The 20426-nt window shown below is 36.1% G+C and overlaps 1 protein-coding gene across 1 annotated transcript in view; it reads right to left on the bottom strand.

The window, feature by feature from the left end:
- Positions 1-20426, bottom strand: part of ATRN (attractin) — a 222722-nt gene that overhangs the window by 8994 nt on the left and 193302 nt on the right. Inside the window, exon 28 of the mRNA XM_031943544.1 lies at positions 11875-11982. Within this exon, the coding sequence (XP_031799404.1) occupies positions 11875-11982 (108 nt within the window). The remainder of the gene's footprint in view (positions 1-11874; positions 11983-20426) is intronic.

Here is a 20426-nt window from a genome sequence, read left to right as displayed (position 1 = left end):
GTAACCTCATAGAAAGATATAGGAGGGGCCTAAGTAGTCATGCCATTGGGAATGAATCCTGTGTATTCTGTGCCATAACTGTTACTGTTGTGTTCTTTTTCCAAAACACAGCCAGGTGATAAAAGAGTTCAGATCTTTTATTGTGTTCTTCAATATAGCACAGTTAGCTCAGAGACCTATCTCTCCCAAGAGCTCTTGCAGCTTTGTCCTTGGCTTCTGCCTCTGTTTTCTTCAGCCTCCAGCCAGCACCAAGTTGGAAAATGCAATGATTCTCTTGCCTCGAAGATAGGGCTTGTGGGCTTCCTCCCAGAGTGCTCCTCTCCGACCCCAGTCAATGTTCCCAAGAAAACTCTCTCTAGCTCTAAGAGCTTCCTGTATGTATGTATGTATATATATATATATATGATCTCCCAAAGGTTAACTCCTCCTTCTGGAGAGAGAGGGATTCTGGATTATCTCCCAGAGTGCTCTCTGGCCCTAAGGGAGGTGTGAATTTGGATATCTCATACTAAGCCATACTAAGCCCTGAAATCTCCCAAACGTGTGAACTCCATTGAGTACTTAGATACTTATGAGATCTCTAAAGGGTGTGAACACAAGCATCGTTTCTATCAGTTGTACTTAGTACCTTGTTTCAAGTTCTGGCCCAAAATATCTCCTTCTAAGATCAAATCAATCATATCGAACCATGCTAAATTAGATAATTATTGTTTCTATCAACTCCAATGGCTTAACAGTTTGTAAAGATTCCAACAGTTACAGCTATTTTGGATCTTGCTTTGACATACTTATAACAGAACTACCCAAGGCCTGCTGGGAAGCTGGCTACACCAATGAAGAGAACGTTCAAGCATGAATAATGAAGCTATCTCTGAATACAACTGCTAACCATCTTTACAGATTCAGGGCTGCTCACTGGTGACGAGACACCCCCCAAAGTGAAACAGCTGCTCCTCTGCCAGCAGAAAGGCACTTGTTACATTATAGTCTCCAGATGCCACCATGGGTCATATAGTTGCATGGCTGAGGATTAATCTCTGTTTCTCTGCTACTCATTAGGTATTTATCTCAACTAGCAGAGGACTAGTTTGATCTGCTGAGCAGTAATAATCACTTCAAAATTCTTCTCCTGTAACACTACATAAAAGCACAGTCCCTATTTCATGCCCTGATATCATCTTCATACATGCTAATCAAATAATTGCTATTAATTAATTTAACTTAAAACTATAATAAGAGACATGTTTCTACAAGCTAGAAAGGAAAGAATCAAATATCACAATTAAATTATCAGTAAAACATAGCAGGGTGAGCTAAATAAGTTGAATTTAAAATCATTTTATGCTCAGAAGAAACTAGCATCATTACAATAGGGTGTTATTTGTCATCTGTTTCGGGTAATATAAATTGGACTTTCCCAGCTGACAAAATGAAATAAATAAAATAAGATAAAATCCAGTCTGGGTATGTTTATAACCACAAAGTTTTCCTGTTTGGTTCTTTCAATAAAATCACAGAACTTTACAATAAAACCTTTTCTATAAAGCATGTATATGGAATATACATTTATCACAGTAATTCCATTCCTTATTGGTGATGGCTATGGCATCAGAAAGCCATTAAGCAGCTGAAGGCATCCTCCTGTTCTCGGTCTTCTATTCCAGTGAGGAGAGTATATGGCTTCACTCCTGCCTCCCATTACCTTCCATTTTATATTTCACTCTCTGTTCTCTCTCCATCGTTGATCCTGGTTCTATTATCTCCTTCTACCCTGTACAATTTTCTGTCCTACGAGAGTTCTAAAGGGACCTGGAAGATAGGTTCTATCATTTGCCTGCAGCCATCATTCCTGACAATTCAGGACTCCTCTCATTTGGTGGCCCATTCAGTTGTCAGATAGTTCGTGTTCACAAGCTGTCTGGTTCATAAGATCTAGAATGAGAAGGTATCTTAGAGATCTTCAAGTCCAAGTGTGGCATTCTATAGAAGGGGAAACAGGTCTAGAGGTTAAATAATTTGACCAAGGTCACAGCAAAAGTGGTAGAACTGAGAATGGAACCCAAGTCTTCTGATTCATGCTGAACTTCACACCTTTTCTTTTTTATTAAATTATTTATTATATATTGTAACATAAATTCAACCAATTAGACTTGCTTTTGAGATATTTACATTTAAATTAACTTCAACATCTAAAATGTTCCCACAATTTTAAGTCTCCATCAAGATTCCATGCTTGCTCATTTATTTTCATTCCATCTTAACACAGTCAAAAGTTGAAATGTATCCTGTCTTTTTGGCTTTGCTTTACTTATATTTTGCATACTTTCATAAAAATTTTTCCATATTTCTTTATGTTCCTTATCCCAATCAATCTTAACTATATTATACTACATTATAACAATGTAATGCAATTTATTCAATCACTGTCCCAATTTTGGACATTAGGGTACTTCTATTTAATTTTTTTGGTTTTTGTTTTGTTTGTTTTTTTGGCAATTGGAGATAATGCTGCTATGAAAATTTCTGAACAGCTCCTTAAAATTTTTGCTTTTGATAACATGTTCATGCTATATTCTCAATGGAATTATTGAGTCAAAAGGCAGGATTATTTTTATAACTTTGTATTGTATACTGCCAGACTGTTCTCCAAAAGGATGTACAAATTTACAATTCCATTAGTAAGGAATGAATAGTCCTGATTTTCCCATAGAATCATCAACATTGAATTTCATTATTTTTTAATTATTTAGGACAATATATTGGGTATTACCTTAAGTTTCTTAAATTTGCATATCTTTGCTTACTGGTGAGTATGAACTACCTGTTTACATCCTTTGACAATTGATCTATCATGGACTGGCAGTTAATTTTGTACCTTTTTTTTTTTTTTTTTTTTTTAAGAATTCATCTTATATGGCTTAGAGGTCAAATTTGTGTGTCATTTTTATAACAGCTATTTCCCACAATCTTCTATTTTCCATTTCCTTTTGATTACATTGAAGTTTTTTTGTACTGGAAAAGCTATTTCTCTTCTACATCTGAGATAAATACATTGTGTTTTCTTTCATTTTCTTAAGTTGTTTTATTTCCCCCTTTATCACTTCTATCACAAAGCTAAAAATCACTAAGGTATATGATAGGAAACATAGATTTAAAATCATTTCTCACAAACTACTAACCCATCTCCCAAAGAATATTTGTAAAATAATGAATTCCTACCCATGATTTTATTTCTACAGGTTTATCATTGCTGCCTTGGCCAGTACTGGAAGGGAAAGCATTTGTGCTAGAGTTGACCATTATCTACTTTCCTATAACCTGTGGGCTACTGATTGACTCTTTGTACAGTTTTGCCTGGAAGTCTATCTATCTCATTGATCTTGATATGTAGTACTTTTGTCATATTTAAATACTTCATTTTTTTTTCTGATTTCTTCTTCAAGCCATTTGCTTAATAGATTATTTTTATCACTTTCTACAGAGAAGTAGCATCTACGAATTAGAATACCTATTTTCAAATATTTTCTCAAACACTGACTATGTAGCTTTGGGCAAAGGACTTAAACTTTCTAAGGTTTGTTTTCCTCATAGGTAAAATGAGAGTGTTAAAGACTCAATGAAACTCTTCCCAAGGTCTTTTTTTAGCTCTAAATGTATGATCCTCTAAGTTTTACAATTTTTAAAAAATAATTTTTATTCACATTATGAAATTTTAATTCTAATTTTATTGTTTATGGTTTGTATCATTTCTGTCTTTCTGAATTTGTGAAGGACTTTTCTATGACTTAGGATGTGATTCTCTATGACCTAGTATGTGATTTATGTTCATGAACATTCCATGTATACTTGAAAAGAATGTATATTATTTGTTTCATTCATTAAGTTCTAAGAGCGAAGAATAGAAAATCTGAATTATTAAACAAGCAGTTCAAGTTTGTGATTTCTGTATTGTTAATTTTGTTGTTGATCATATTTTGGCAAGGATGTGTTCAAAGTCCTCTCATATTAGTTTTAAAAATCTATTTCTTCTATTGCTATTAACCTTTCTTTTATAAATTTAACTGCTGAGTTATTTGGGAAATATAAATAATTGTTTTACATTTGTTATTCATTTTTTTCTGTCACTATTACCAAGTATCATCTGTCTCCTAGTCTGTATCATTCCTAGTCAATAGCATTGAAAGGTTTGCTCCCCTCCCCTTTTAATTGTTTTCTTTTCTTCTTTTTTCCTTAATAGACATTTCTTTATGAATTATGTTGGGAGAGAAGAACCACGAGAAGAAAAAAAAAAAAAGGAAAAAAGTGAACCTATCATATATTGATTTATATTCAGTTCTCTCTCTGGATGCATATGGTGTTTTCTATCCAAATTTTATTGGGATTGCCTTGGAGCACTAAACTGCTGAAAAGAACCAAGTCTTTCACAGTTGATCATCGTACAATCTTGCTGTTACTGTGTACAATGTATTCCTAGGTTCTACTTGTTTGACTCAGTATCAGTTCATGTAATTTTTTCCAGGACTTTCTAAAATTAGCTTGTTCATCATTTTTTATACAACAATATTTCATTACTTTCATATACTATAATTAGTCAGCCATTCCCCAAGTGATGGGTAACTGCTCATTTTCCAGTTCTTTACCACCACAAAAAGAGCTGTTACAAACATTTTTGCATATGTGGGTTCTTTTCCCTCCTTTATGATTTCCTTGGGATACAGATCCAGTAATAGCACTGCTGAATCAAAGGATATGCACAGTTTTATAGCCTTTTGGGCATAGTTTCAAAATGCTCTCCAGAATGGTTGGACCATTTTACAACTCCACCAACAATGCATTAATTGGACAATATATTTTAGGTAAAATCTTTAATATTACAGTTAGTTAAATCTTTTGTATTATGTGCTTCCTATAAGCAATATGGATGGATTTTATCTCTTGATATTACATAATTGTGGGATTTACCTTACTTCTCTGGGATTCAGATGCCACATTTGTAAAATGAAAGGTTTGGACTACATTACTCCTAAAGTCCCCCTTCCAGCATTAATAGACTTCTAATTTTGTTATTTACTAATTCCATTAAGATTTTTAAGTTCTTAAATATCAATTTGCAATTTTAAAATTTTTCTTCATCTTGTGTTCTTTAGTGTTCTTAATTCTTTTTAATATATTTATTATCCAACTTAATTTATCAGTAATACTTCAAACATGCATTTCTGAGGGAATTTTATGTCCTATATCTTTTATGGAATTTCTTTGGTGTACCATTAAAAATTTACTACTCATGTTTTCTGTTCAAGAATGTAAAAAGCCGAAGGAATAGACCCATCTGGCATAGCTTCTATAAAAGCTGGAGCTCCCAAGCTCCCACACTGTGGGGCAGCTCAGGGTCAGGGATATGGATGGCATGGCCTCCAGCTGGACACTACCCAGAGGCTAGTTGCTGCTGAGTGGATGGAGAGTCCTTGCAGCATTCTTTTTTTTTTTTTTTTGGTGGGGGTAAAGGGGGAGAGAAGAAGAGAAAGAAGTGATGAAACCTTTCAGTGCAGGAGAAAGGCTTGGCAGTTATTTCCTCTACTTGATTTTTATTTCCTTCCCCATAGCAATTTTCAGCAGGTATAACGCTGAATGGCTGGACCCCTTTCACAAAGAGGAGCTTTTAGCTCCCAAGCAGCACCAATTTGGGGAAAGTTGGCAGAAGAGTATTCCTCAGACAGCAAAATCCACTTGAGAAAATTCTCTCTTCTCATGATTAGTTTTGATTGGGGGGATTTAGAAGGAGAGATAACCATTTTGATAAAATACCAGGCAGCTCACTTGAACTTTGATCAGGTTCTGGTACAGCCACAATGTGAGGAACGATGGGACAGGGATTCTCTCAACTAAGGTTATATGTTGGGATTGGAGTAATAGAAGAAATTCCCAGGAACTAAGAGTGGAGAAATGATATCTTGCTGAATGCCTGAGGTTATATAAGGAACAGTGATAACTATTAAAATGGCAATGGCCTAGGCCTCAGTAGCAAGTGGATAGAAGATGGAATGGGGAACTTCAGTAACTTTTCTGGGGTCAATGCCAGTCAGTGGGACTGGGGTAGAGCAGTATCTATAGAACTGTCTATAGGGAAACTATAAATGCCAAAGGAAGTCAACATCTAACTGCAAGATAAGAGGTAAATACTATTCTGGTTCCAATATTTTGTGTAAGGAGTCAGTCAGCTCCAGCAGCCAGTCAGCTCCAGCAGCCATGTGAGAGTTAGGATTATGTATTTTAATTCACCAGCTGTGCATGAAAAGAAAATCCCCTATTCTGGTAGGGCATCCATTGAGAATGATAAAGACTGCTTTTTCAGTGAGTGAGGGGAAAAGAAGTGTACGCACAAATATGTTCATATGCATGAGCACGGAGATTCATGACAGAATTGGACAAAGGCATCATTTCAATGTCAAAATGATTCATTTGTCTTTGCCTTCTGGCCTCAAATATAACAATGGGTGTTTCAAACATCTGCCTATGTCCTTTTGCTCATCAGTTTATGCTCAAAGGCACCTGCATTGATGGAAACTGATCAACCCCAGAGAAATGAAGTTGGGGCAAAAGTGTTTCTCATGTGGATGGCATTTCAGGAAGAGACAATATCTTTTAAAGACTCATGATATCTACTACCTGGTCAGGTGACCTCATCTCTGGCTCAGTCACATTACTCTTTTCAGTATGTGATTTACTCTGAATATTTTTGTTACACATGACCAATATGGTGTTTGTTTGTTTGTTTTTAACTAGACTTCTCTAAGAGAGGGATATAGAGGAAAAATATCTAAGGAAGTGAGTGATTACACATGCACGCACGCGCGCACACACACACACACACACACACACACACACAGTTACCTCCATACTACAAGGAATAAGTGGAGGTATGCTCTGAAAGGGCCTTAAAATTTTTTCATGTAGGTATGCAATTTCACAGTGGAATATAAGCTCCCTGCAAGCAGAGAATGATAATACTTGTATTATCTACTTGACAAGAATGCTGTGTGGAAAAAGCACTTTATAAATCTTTAAAGGGGCCTTTAAAATAATTTATATGACCTGTCCTTACATTGTAACAGGTGATCAGATAACATAATTGCCAAGTTTTCCTTCAATTCTGTGAGAACAAGTTGGTGATATCTCCTACATGAAGTCTGACCTTATTCTCCAAACTGCTTGTGCTCTCTCCCATAAAATTTTATTCTGTTGTCATCCCTTGCAGAATGTAAATTTTTTGAGGTCAGAGGTTGTTTCATTTTTGAATTTGTATCTCCAGATTTAGTAAGTTCTTAACAAATGCTCGTAATATTTGGCTTAAGGAGATCTTTGTCCTTAGATTTCTAAAGGAAAGCTTATGATGGCTTCTTGATGATTTGCAGTCCAGAACTAAACTGTATAAATCTTTTCAGAAGGGGTCTAGAAAACCAAAGAGAAGACTAATCATGAGTTTTTCTTGTGTCTCCCCTAGAAAGAAGTTAGGGGAGGAGGGAAAAATGAAATCAATTTCACCTCTATTTTCTCTCCTGTACTTAGCACCAAGTGATTGAACATCTCATTTGTAAGTGACCAATCTGTGAGCAGTTATCCAGGATCTCCTTTCTCTGTATGCATATTATGTGCTACGTCTGGTCTGGGCCTTTTGTTTTCCCTCTTTTCTTTTCAAACTTAAAAACCAAAAATTTGAGCTTTTTAATACCAAGTTAATCATCATTGCTTCTCTCTCTCCTTTCTGCAATAATGATATGACTTCCTGGAATCCTAAAATAGACCAGAGTATGTTAACTGCAAACAATGCTATCTCTAAAATCAGAGCACTGTGTTGTTAAAATAATTTAAGCTTTACAAAGAATTCAAGTTCAAGATATCACTTCTAAAACATATAGGGATATGGGAAAATGGGTAAACTAATGCATTGTTGGTAGAGCTAAGAACTAGTCCAATCATTCTGAAAAGGAATTTGGAACTATGCCCCAAAAATCACTAAACTGTGCATAGACAATATGTACAAAAATATTTGTAGCAGCTCTTTCTATGGTGGCAAAGAATTGGACATTGAGGGGATGTCCATTAACTGGGGAATGGCCGAACAAATAATGGCATATGAAAGTGATAGGATATTATTGTGTTATAAGAAATGATGAAGGGGATAGTTTTAGAAAAGTCTGGGAAGACATGTATGAATTTGATGCAAAGTGAATTGAGTAGAACTAGGAGAATATTTTGCACAGTAAAAGCAATATTGTAAAGACAATCAGTTGTGAAAGACTCAGTTAACTCTGATCAACACACTAACCAATCACAATTCTAAAGATCCTTGATGAAATATGCTATCCATCTTTAGATAGAAAACTGATTTACTTAGAGAACAGATTAAGTTATATTTTTTTCTCCCTTTCCCCCCTAGAATATGGCTAATTATAGCATGATAATTCATATTTGTAATGGATTTTGGATTTCTTGCCTTCTCATTGGGTGGAGAAGTGGTGAGGAGGAGAAAAAGAAAAGGAAATTAAAAATCTCTCTCTCTCTTTCATACACATAAACACAAATACACACACACTCTTCTCTTATAATAAATTCAAGAAGCTCTTATTAGAACTGGGCTGCTGTCTTTGTAATGAGGCCCCAATTCTATGCATGGGACAATATAAATTATGCTATTAAAGTCAGTGTCTGGCAATCTTAAGTGTACTTAGGAATAGCAAAATGACTTACTGAATGGCTGTATGGAACAAGGAAAAATATTTTTTCACTATCCTTGAACTGAAACTTAGCATCTTCTTCTTCCCTTATAAATGTAGGCAACAAAATATGACTTTAAGGTATTCTTGCCTTCACTTGAGTGCCAAAAGGGAACAGGACACAAAAAAGGATTATGTCTGTAGCCTCAAGGTAGAGAGGCCATGGTGTTTCTCTCAAGCACTTTCTAAGAACCTTCTCCTTAACTGGTGGGTCAAGGCTAACCAGAGGCAAGCCTGTAGCTATGTTGCCAAGGTCCAAACCAAGATCTGGCACCTAGAAAATCCAACATATCATGTCCCCCATCACATCACATAGTGTCCGCTGAAAGACTGAAATTTTCTGGCCAGAGTCACTCCTGTGAAAAATGCCAACACATAATGCACAGGAATGTGGTAACAGGACACTAGGTAAGACAAGTCAGGACCATACAAGACTATGGCAGTCCATCAGAGTATATAGAAACTGATCCTAACAAGAAGGTAGAGAATGAGGGGAAGAATTTATTATCTCATATAACTGGGATGTGCAAATAGAAATCTGTCTAACTATGGAAGTGACAAGAATAGCAAAAATGGTATCAAAGGTATCACATGGCCCTTACTTTGATCTGAGCTGGTTAAAAGAAGATGGCACAATCATACGCATTGAGAGTTTGGTATAAAAATACATGTTTAAATAGGGAAAAGGAGGAAACAAGGAAAGGTGAAAGGAAGAAGTAAGAGGAGAGTAGATTTGTGGAGAGATTAGTTATAAGCAAAATAAACCCTGAATTCAAAAAGTATCATAAGGAGAAGTTTAAAAGGAAAGAAACTGTGATTAAGAGGGGGCAAGGAATAAAGAAGGAGAAAATGTTAGACTAGATTGGAGGGAAACACACAATTAAAGATCAAAACTGTAAATGTGTATGAGAATAATATATCCACAAATAAAAGAGGGTAGCAGAATAATTAGGAAAAAAAAGAGGCCAACAATATATTGTTTATAAGAAACAGACTTGAAACAAAGATTCACAGAGCTTTAAAATAAGGGGCCAAGGGGGAAGGAACAAGCCTTTATTAAGAATCTATTATATGCCAGGCACTATATATTAAGATCTTTACAAATATCATCCAACTCAATCCTAATAACAACCCTGGAAGGGAGATGCTATGATTATCTCTATTTTATAGTTGAGGAAACTGAGGCAGACTTGCATGATTAGTGAGTGTCTAAGGACGCATTTGAACTCAGGTCTTCCTGACTCCAGGCCAAGCTCACTATCCCTGGCACCTTCCAGCTGCTTCTAAGCATAATCTATTGTGACACAACTTAAGTAAAAAAAACCAAACAAACAAAAACAAAAACCCGGTGGTAGCACAATCATGACCTCAGATAAGGTAAAAGCGAAACAAGACTTAATTTAAGAGAAATTATTTTGTTGAAAGGCATTATTAATAACGAATTAATTCCAATGCTTAACATACATGCTCTGAATAGTACAGTATACAATACTTAAAGGAAAAATTAAATGAGTTACAGAGAAAAATAGATAGTAGTAGATAGAAACATTATAATAATGGGGGAACACAATGTGCCCTTTCAGAACTAGACAAACATAACAAGAGGTTTTTTCCCCACTTTTTTCCACATTGGAGGAAGGGGTGTATGAAAGAGAAATCAGATGAAATTATTTGAATTCTTGCTGCAGAAAATGTCTCTTTTAACGTTCACCCAAGTCAGGTCATAGAATTTCAAAATGGCTTTGTTGTTCACAGCTGTTTTCAGTTATGTCTGACTTTCTGTGACCCCATTTGGGATTTTCTTCACAGTTTTATTTCCTTCTTCAGCTCATTTTATAGATGAGGAAACTGAGGCAGAGTTAAGTGACTTGCCCAGGGTCACACAGCTAGTACCTATCAAGCCCCAAATAATTCTAGTCTAACCCATAATTGACAATAATCATAAAAAGCAGTCATTCAGTTTTTGCTCAAATACCTCCAATGATGAGCAATCAACTAACCTCCCAAAGCAGTCCATTCTACATACTGACAGTTCTAAATTTTAGGCAGTTTTTCCTTACATAGAGCCAAAATCTATCAGGAACTTTTATTATTCACACTTCTACCCCGTGAGATCAGATCAAGTCTATTCCCTCCTTTCATGTGACAAGACCTTTAAATACATTAAGACAATGATTCTATTTCTTGCCATAGTTTCTTCTACATTCTCAATTCATTCAACTAATCTTTGCAAGGTAATCTCCAGTTGTTTCCATGTCTTGTATTAATCAGACTTGAGACATCTCTTATCAAATCTATCTGAAAGACTCTCTCCAAAACAATGGCTGCTGATGGTCACAAATTTCTCAACTCAATTCCTCCTACAATACGAATGAGGAATAAAACATAACGGCCATTTGATCTGGACCTTGAAAAGATGTGGCTATAGTGTTTGAGGAGTAACACTTGTGTGTTTATTTACTAATTCAGTACAAAATCTATAAAGTGGTAGTGAGTTTTGTAATGGCAAATAGACATAGCATCTGGCAATATAGATCATGCTAGATTTTTTCTCACAAACCACTGATCCTCAACCCTTTTTCTTATGCATACTTGTCTGAAGAACACAGTTATACTTTCCCCAATCCTGTGAACCTCAAACAGAAGGATATCTCAGTCTTCACTAAGAGAGAAGTATTGCCATTTCCCCTTCATTTATTTGTATGCATAACATTTTGTAACCATTTTTTGGCAGAAAATATTTGTATCTTCATAGAAGGCACTGCCAATTACTATTCTACTCCTTTTCAGACCTCAAAAAAATATGATCGTGAACAGAAATGGCTTCCATTAGCAACATCCACAGCGATTTCTAGTCAAATGTTTTGCAGTATTAAACTGCAGCCTTTCAGAATACAAGCAAGAAAACCAAACAATGGTTTATTCTTTTAAAAAGAATAGAACCAAAGATTTAACTGAAAACTTTGGAGTAATGAAAATTAAGGCAAAAAGATTATTAGAACATCAAGACTTCCTAACCTAGGCTTTCCCCAGGCCCAGGAAACAAAGGACCATGTGAATAAAATATCCCAGGGTCCACTCTCTTAAGATGTCCTCTCACCTTTATGCTTCCTCCAATAAGATCAGGTGGCTCTTCATCTGTTTCCAAGGCAACATTGATGGAGGCAAAGGGACGACTGGCCATCTGTTGCATCTCACGAAGAAGTTGCTAATAAATAAATAAAACAACAGTATGAATAGTGTGCTTCAAGATCAAGGGTGGGAGAAAAGGGTGGTGACTTGCCTAGGAAATGTATAGGAGAACCAATGGAAGGCAAAGAAATTTTATCCAAGTATGTTACAAGTTTAAAGACATGATTTAATTAATATTTTAATCTGCTGGGTAGGAAGCTAATTGATGGTGGAGAAAAAGCCTAAGGATAAAGTTATCCCATCTTGATTTACACAGGTTAAGAGAAAACACTATTAGTTCAGTGGTGGCTTCTCTCTTGCCATAATAGTATTAAATCATAATGAAAGAAGACATAAAAAAGCTGGAAGAAACTCTATATAAAAAGTCTGTAACACACTTATAAAATGTTGATAGAATTGTAAATTAGTCCAAGTGTTCTGAAAAGTAATTTGGAATTTTGTGAGAGAAATTATTAAACAGTATACAACATGATATAATACTCAGTGATTTTATTACAAGGCATATACCCCAAGAAAGTTAAAGCCAGAAAGAAAGGTCTCATATACTAAAATAGTCATAGTAGCACTTTTTGTGGTAGTGCAAAAAAAAAGTAAAAAATAAGACAAGTAGCTGTCAATTTGGGACCAGATGAACAAATTGTGATATATTAATATAACAGAATATTATGTTGAAACAAGTGTTGAATATAATGAAGAAATCAAAAAACATAAGGAAGATGGCTTAACTGAGGCGAAATAAAGAAAAAAGAAATGAGTAAATATATATAATGACTACAACAAGGTAAATTAAAACAAAACTAAAAGGCAATTGAACTCAAATTAAAGACAATGACCAACTTTAGTTCCAGAGAACCACTGATGAAATATATTTCCCTCCTTCTGGTTGGGAGAGAGGGTGGAGGAATGCTGACAGATATGGTTGCTCAGTTTAGTTAGTTTTGCTTAATTGTTTTCTTTTGCGACAGAGAAGGGTTTCATGGGGTGGAGTGGAAAAATGAATGTGGTATATAAACAAACCACTTACCTTCCCCCAAGTTATCAATAAAACATTAAAAAAAAAGGGGGGGGGGAGATAGGTAACAAAACAAAGATCTTGAGTGTCAACAGAATTTTGAGTAAGAAGGAAAGACCTTAAGGATCATCTAGTCTAAATGGCCACATTTATGAGGAAAACTGGGGCTCAGGGAGGTGAGCTGATTTACTCAATATCATATAAATAATTACCTAAGCTGGGATTGGCAACCATGGGAATCCTTCTGCAAACTCTTCTCAAATCTATTTATCCAGTCCTAATTTTTCTTTCTGTCCAATGGACATCTCAGTGTGATCAAAACAGTCCTCACCTTTTCCCCAATTCCCTGTTCTCTGTGACTTGCCCCTATTATCTTATGGGTACCATCATTTCCCACTCAGACTCACAACAATGGTATCATCCTGAACTTTTCACTCACACTTGCCTTCCATATCCAATTTGTCTTCTCTATGACTCCTTTTCTCTACTCATACGTCTACACCTACAGGATGGTTCTCCCACTGATTTACTTTGTCCTTGCTTTTTCTGCATCTCAGCTTACTCATGCAAAATGGGAAAGTTCAAATATATTCCTAAGTTCCCTTCCAGCTCTGTCATTCTGTGATTCCACAAGAAAAAATCTTTAATATTAACAAGCACTCATTATATTAATAACAGTGAAAGGGAAAGAATAATTTTAAAAAACAGATGGTCCAGAGGCCCTGTGAAAAACACACAAGGCAAGTACCTGCAAACACTTACAAAGAACAGCACAGGGAATGTTAATGAATATATATCGCCAATTACTAGACTATTCACTAGCTAAATTCCTCTTGCTATATGGACTTCTATAAAGAAAACTGTTGTATGAAAGTTTTAATTTATGAGAATCGAGGCCAGAAACTGACTATTCTTCTCACTTTATCCCTTTACTACTGACATTCTTCGAAGCTTTTCACTAGTAACAAAAGTCAGATTTCCTGCTCTGGCTTCTGCTCTGCTGTGTCAGTTTCTCGAGAGCAGCTACTTCAGCTCAGACACTTGGATGGAAGAGACACAAAGACCCACTTTACAGATGGGAACACTGGGGCCAAGGGAAGTGATTGACTCTCTGTTCGGGGTGAGAGGCCGCATGGTGGGAGGTGAGACAGAGCCTCATGAAATTCTGGACAAGTCCCCAAGCCCTTGTTTCTTCTGTTTTTTTTTTTTTGTGGTTAAGTCATGTCCGACTCTGTGGCCCCACTTGGGATGTTCTTGACAGAGATCCTGGAGGCTTTTGTCATTTCCTTCTCCAGCTCATTTTACAGATGAGGAAACTGGGGCAAACAGAGTTAAAGTGACTTGCCCAGGGTCATGCTAGGAAGTGTCTGATGTAGGATTTGAACCTGGGTCCTCATGGCTAAGGGCCAGCACTTTCTCCACTGTGCCACCTCGCTGGCCATTTCTTCTATCTATAAAACGGGAACACCACACATACTACTTAATCTCACATTGTTGTCATGAGAAAGGCATTTTGTAAGCCTTAAAAGTGCTACTCAAATGGGGGACATTATTTCCAAGAAGCAGTAGAGCAGGATTCAAACTTCAGATCTTTCTATGATACGTCCCTGCCTGCTCAGACTGCCGCTCACTCTTCAAACTGTAAGAGGACCAATGACATTGAAGGTGACTTGGATCTAAGTGAGGCAGGACTGTGCAAAGTCCTCGCTTCTCTCTCCCCTTCAGTGGCTGAGACTTAAGCCAACACGACTGGTGATGGCTCTGGACCCTGTCCACCTCTAGTGTGCCCCTAACAAGATGCAGATCTCCTGAAAAATCCCACTTCTGGGCCTCGGGGATGTGGCTCTCTCTGGATTCTTCTCTTACTTGTCTGATTGCTCCTCTGGCTTCTTTGCTGTATCACACCCCCTAAGAGTGAGGGGTACCGTAAAGCTCCAGCATGGCTCCTCTATACTCTTTCTCAGGGATTTCTTCAGCTCCCATGGACTTAATAATCTCTTTAGCAATGCCATCCAGAGAGATATCAACTTAGTCTCCTTACTCTTCTTCATACATAGCAACTTTATTTTCCATTTCGGAACTTTTTTTCTGGTCACCTCCCATACCTAGAATCCCTACTCTGCTCAGAACCTCATTATTTTCTTTTTTCTTTTTTAAAAATTTTAAAATTTAAATTAAATTAAATTTTTTAAATTATAACTTTTTATTTACAAGTTATATGCATGGGTAATTTTACAGCATTGACAATTGCCAAACCTTTTGTTCCAATTTTTCCTTCCTTCCCTCCATCCCTTTCCCCAGATGGCATGTTGACCAATACATGTTAAAAATTAAATTAAATTAAATATAATATAAGTATACATTTCCAAACAGTTATTTTGCTGTGCAAAAAGAATTGGACTTTGAAATAGTATACAATTAGCCTATGAAGGAAATAAAAAATGCAGGCAGACAATAATATATGGATTGGGAATACTATGTAATGATTCATAGTCATCTCCTAGGGTTCTTTCACTGGTGTAGCTGGTTCAATTCGTTACTGCTCTATTGGAACTGATTTGGTTCATATCTCAGTGCTGGAGATGGGCCAGGTCCATCAGAATTGATCATCATATAGTATTGTTGTTGAAGTATATAATGATCTCCTGGTCCTGCTCATTTTACTCAGCATGAAGAACCCCATTTTTTTCTTGAAACTCAACTAGAGTACCAGCTCCTCCAGGAAACCTTCCATGATGTCTCCAGGTAGCAGCATTTCTCCTCCCAATTTGCTTAGTCTTTATTTTGGATACACTTCTATGTTGTTTTTCATGCAAAATGTAAGCTTTGCTATCCATATCTCAAGCACCCAGAACAGTGCTTGGGACATGGCAGGAACTTAATAAAAGTTATCTGATTAACTGGGCTTGGGCCCATTGGCCCAGCATCTTTACATGGTTCTTATAGAAAAATGTGTTTGAAATTTATTCCTGGATCTTCTACTAGGGAAGGCCTGAGGCTCACCACTAATCTTTAGCTGAGAAAATTCAGTCTAGATGGCAACCAGAATTAGTCTCAGGAGAGCGAATAAGTTATTATTTTAACTCCCTTCCCCCTCCCCACTTCCCAAAGTCCCTAGAGAAATTTACACAACATTCATAGAGGGGTTCCAAGTGATACACCAATTTCCATTAGTGATGATTCCACTTCCCCAAAAATAAAGCTAAGTTATAATATTAGGTTAAAATTATATCCAACACTTTGCCAATTATTGAGAAATGGAAATTTTCAGTAAGAAATTAAACATGAGAAAAGGTCTAAAAGATCAGGGAGAAGAGAACTACATCTACTACTCAGGAAGCTGCCTGCTATTCAGGAGTACATAGCACCACTCTGAGAAGACTGAAAGGACATTCTAATATTTCAATTCTAAGATCATGATGCAAGTGAATGGTTATGAGGCAAATGTCTTTGCAAATGTCTAACAATGCATTAGTCCCAGAAGTCCTTGAATAAAAAGTATGGCTCCACAGATAATAGGGCAATTAAATTCTATCTTCCTCTGAACCAAAGCATTAAATAGAAATTAGTCTTTCCTAAAGCTGGCTTTGGATGAAGCCCATAAGATGGCTATAAAACTCAAAAGTAACATAAAATTGATAGTAAAGAGCAGGCACACAGTGATGAGGAGGGGGGAAGAGAAGAATTACCATTTCAATCACCATTCTCTTGTGCATCATGTGTAGTTTGAATGTGTCCTAGTTCTACTAAATAGGAAAAATCTGGACCCTGGAAATGTAGCTGCAGAAGGAAACAGGGAGAAATGAAGTACTAAGTTTTGACTCACCTGTTCTGGACTTGATATAAATGTGCCCCTCAGTTATTCTGCCCTTTAAAGTATTTATCCTTCCACTACCCCCTCTTCATTCCAGCTTACTTAACAGTTACACATTCATCTCCTTATTCCATTCCATTCCACATATATCTTTACTTAAGCTCTTTCTCTCATCATTTCAATCTAAATAATACAATTTTCTACCTTTCTTCCTCTGATCTATTGCAGTGTTAAGCTACTTGAAGTTAGTGATCACTTTGGCTTTTCTTTGTAGTATTCTCTGCACAGATGTTTGTTAACTGATTTTCTGACTGTCCTTTACAACATCTCCTTTCACTTTTCCTCTACCCTTCACAAAATCTCTCCTGCTACCCTGTCCTCAATTCTATTATACCAAAAAAAAAAAAAAACAAAAAAAAAAACCACACCTAAAAAACTTTCTTTGAATCTTTTCTCTTTAATCTTATGTAATATACTTCAATTAAATTTAGTAAGTATCATTGGATGTGAAGTCCTAGTGTAGATACTTTTTCACCATTATTCATCTAATATTTAATGAATGCCTATTAAAATGCAAGGTATTATGGGGAATTTCAAAGATAAAGAAAAAAGAGTTGTTAAGATGGTTATAGTTTAGGAAAAGAGATGACTAGTATAGTGATAATAATATAATGTAATAAGCGTTATCAAAAAGGTGATTCTGAAGTTTTAAAAGGTGGATGAGAGGATAGTCATACTTACAATAAAGTAATCAAGAAGAGGCACGGAGATTAGGGGATAGAGGGAAACAGAAAAAAGATGAAGAGGCCTCAGGTATGGTCCCAGAACCAGGCATGAGCTTCACAATTTAAAGAGAGACTTAACTTTTCAGTACGTTATTAAGTGATGAATACTTTTTCCACTGGAAGCCAAAGACTAAGAAAATAAAGGACACTCAAATCTTGTAGAAATCTCTTATATTTCTATAGTGATGGAGAAATGGGCAAAATGTACTAAAGGTCAAACCATTTTTAGACTATATATAACTTAACTACAAGTACTCCAAACACAATGATCAATGGAATGAAATACACTAGAATTGAACTATATCAATAATGACATTCTCTAGATTAGGGGTCTTCAAACTACGCAGCTGAGGACAATTATCCCCCTCACCCAGGGCTATGAAGTTTCTTTATTTAAAGGCCCACAAAACAAAGTTTTTGTTTTTACTATAGTCTGGCCCTCCAACAGTCTGAGGGACAGTCAACTGGAGCCCTATTTAAAAAGTTTGAGGACTTCAGATAAACAAAAAGAAAAAAAGAAGGTACAGCCATATGAAATGAGGACTCAGATTTTCCTTGAAAGGGAAACAAAAGAATTGTAATTAGAGGAATCAGGCGACAGTTGCATGGAACATATAGCAATTTTGTCTTGGAATGTTTGTGATGAGCATAAACATCCATAAGTGCCATCATGAAGACAATTGAAGCTTGTGAAGTCTGAGTACAGAGAAAAACTTTTACAAAGAACTTGACAAGATCCTCCATATTAAGTCAATATATACTTTGACATTAATTATTTTCAATTCAAAGGTAGGAATGTTAGTGAAAAGAAGGTTGGAAAATATGGATCAGGACTGAGAAATAAGACTTGCAAACTACTCCAAAGACTCATACCTATACATCAAAAATACTTTATTTCAGAGGAGTTTCTTTAAACATTTCATCAAAGATGTGAAGTTTGTGAAGGCTGAGTAGTACAAGGCACAGTTACTATTACTATTGATAGAAATAGGTTCTAATATATTCCTAACTGAATTCCCCATAATATATAATTCCCCAAAATAGATGAACAAACCAGCATAAAAGAGAAATTGTGATAGTTTATTATGAGGGTTTAGGTTTCATGTACTATTTGCTAAAAAAGAAAGAAGATGTGAGTTTTTAATAAGTTAATACCACTATCAGCCAATCCTTTTTATCCGAGCTTTGCTATTTAACCATGTGTTGGTCTTTAGCTTTCTCCATTTTTCCTTGCTTTTCTAAAGCATCTTTCTAAGATTAACTCATAATTATTTGAATTCTTCATATCTATTGTTCCTTAAGGCAAAGTGGAGACTAAAGTAACTGCTTTCTTGTCCATTAGTCTTCCATGTTCTCAGGCACAAATGAGAGAGCAAGAAAGATTATATTAAAGTCAAAAGTTGTGGTTGGCCATCTTAGAGTGCCCACAGAAGTACTGGCAAAAGTGAGTCAGCTTCAGATATCACACAATAGACACATTTCACCCCTTGGTGCTTGAATAAATGTAGTGAGTAAATCAGTGGGCCAGCTGCAATCCACCCTGGAAGAAGTGGTAGGAAATACATACTTTGCCAGCTGCAAATGGTGTCCAGGTTTTTGTTTTTTTCCCCTCTGAATAAGTGCCTTCTAAATCTTTGCTTGACAGGGAAAGGTTTTGTCCTTGGCATAGAAGACTGTCTTTGCCTTAGAACATAGCAGCTGGAACAGCAACTCTCTGAGGCAGGAAAATCTTTTATTTCTGAATCAGGAAAGCTTCCCCTACCTGATTCAGAGGTCAAGGTACCTTTTTTTTTTTGGGGGGGGGGAACAAAATGATCTCCCTCAACCTTCCTTTCTCTTTCACCAAACATTATGGTAACTAGTGTTTCTCAGTGCTTTCTGGTATAATATCTCAGAAAAAACTTTTTGATTTTCTTTGTTAGAAACAATACAGAGGACAAGTTTCCAAAATTTATTCATTTCAAAGCTTAGTTCTGTTGAATGTTTTTAAAGAAAAGATTTCATAAAGTGAAGGTAAAAATTCATTTTTTCTTGAAGGACAAATTGAAGAATAAAACAATAATGCACTTCATTGGTCTAAAGAGGATCCAATCCAAGAGAAGAACTTCATCTCATTCAGGTTGAAAAATAGACCTGAGAGACAGCTTTTAACTAGGGTCATAAAGCTGTATGAGATGAGCACTGAGGCCACATATATACTGCTGTACAAATGGATGCTAAAGAACAGATGTTCAGAGGACAGAAGACAGGGACTTAAGCTGATGTAAGGAAAATTGCCAGTTATATATCAGGAAGAATTTTCTAACTTTAATGTTCCTGAATAAAAGAAGATGAAGAAAAACTAACTTCATTAGTACAGGGAATCCTGAATGAAGAAAGCCCCTTTACCCAAGACAGGTTGGCAATTGTATAACTTAGTCTTAGAGAATTGCTTGGAAGGTGTCAAATATTTTGTCAAGGGTCACATAATCAGGCTATGTCAAAGACATAATTCAACCTAATTCTTCCTGACCTAGGCCAGTTCTCCATCCATTATAACTCAAAGCTTCTCAATGAGATCAGAATCCAGAAAACATATCCTATTGCCAAGTTCTGTTGAGAATGAGGAGGAAGGAGAAACAAAAAATGATGAGGGAAACATAGAGGAAGATGATGAAGAAAAGAAGGGAGAAAAGAGAAGAAGAGAAGAAAAGGAAAAATAAAGGCAAAGGAGAGAAAAAGAAGAGAGGTAGGAAGGGAGATGGAAAAAAAGGGGAGGAAGAGGGAAGGGAAAGAAAAGGAAAGAGGAAAGGAGGAGAGGACTAAGAGAGGATGGTAAAAGTGGGAGAGGTAGAAGAAACAATTTATCT

This window comes from Sarcophilus harrisii, chromosome 6, assembly GCF_902635505.1.
Source record: "Sarcophilus harrisii chromosome 6, mSarHar1.11, whole genome shotgun sequence".
In the NCBI taxonomy this organism is placed as follows: Eukaryota; Metazoa; Chordata; class Mammalia; order Dasyuromorphia; family Dasyuridae; genus Sarcophilus; species Sarcophilus harrisii.
This window is presented reverse-complemented; position numbering and strand designations above follow the sequence as displayed.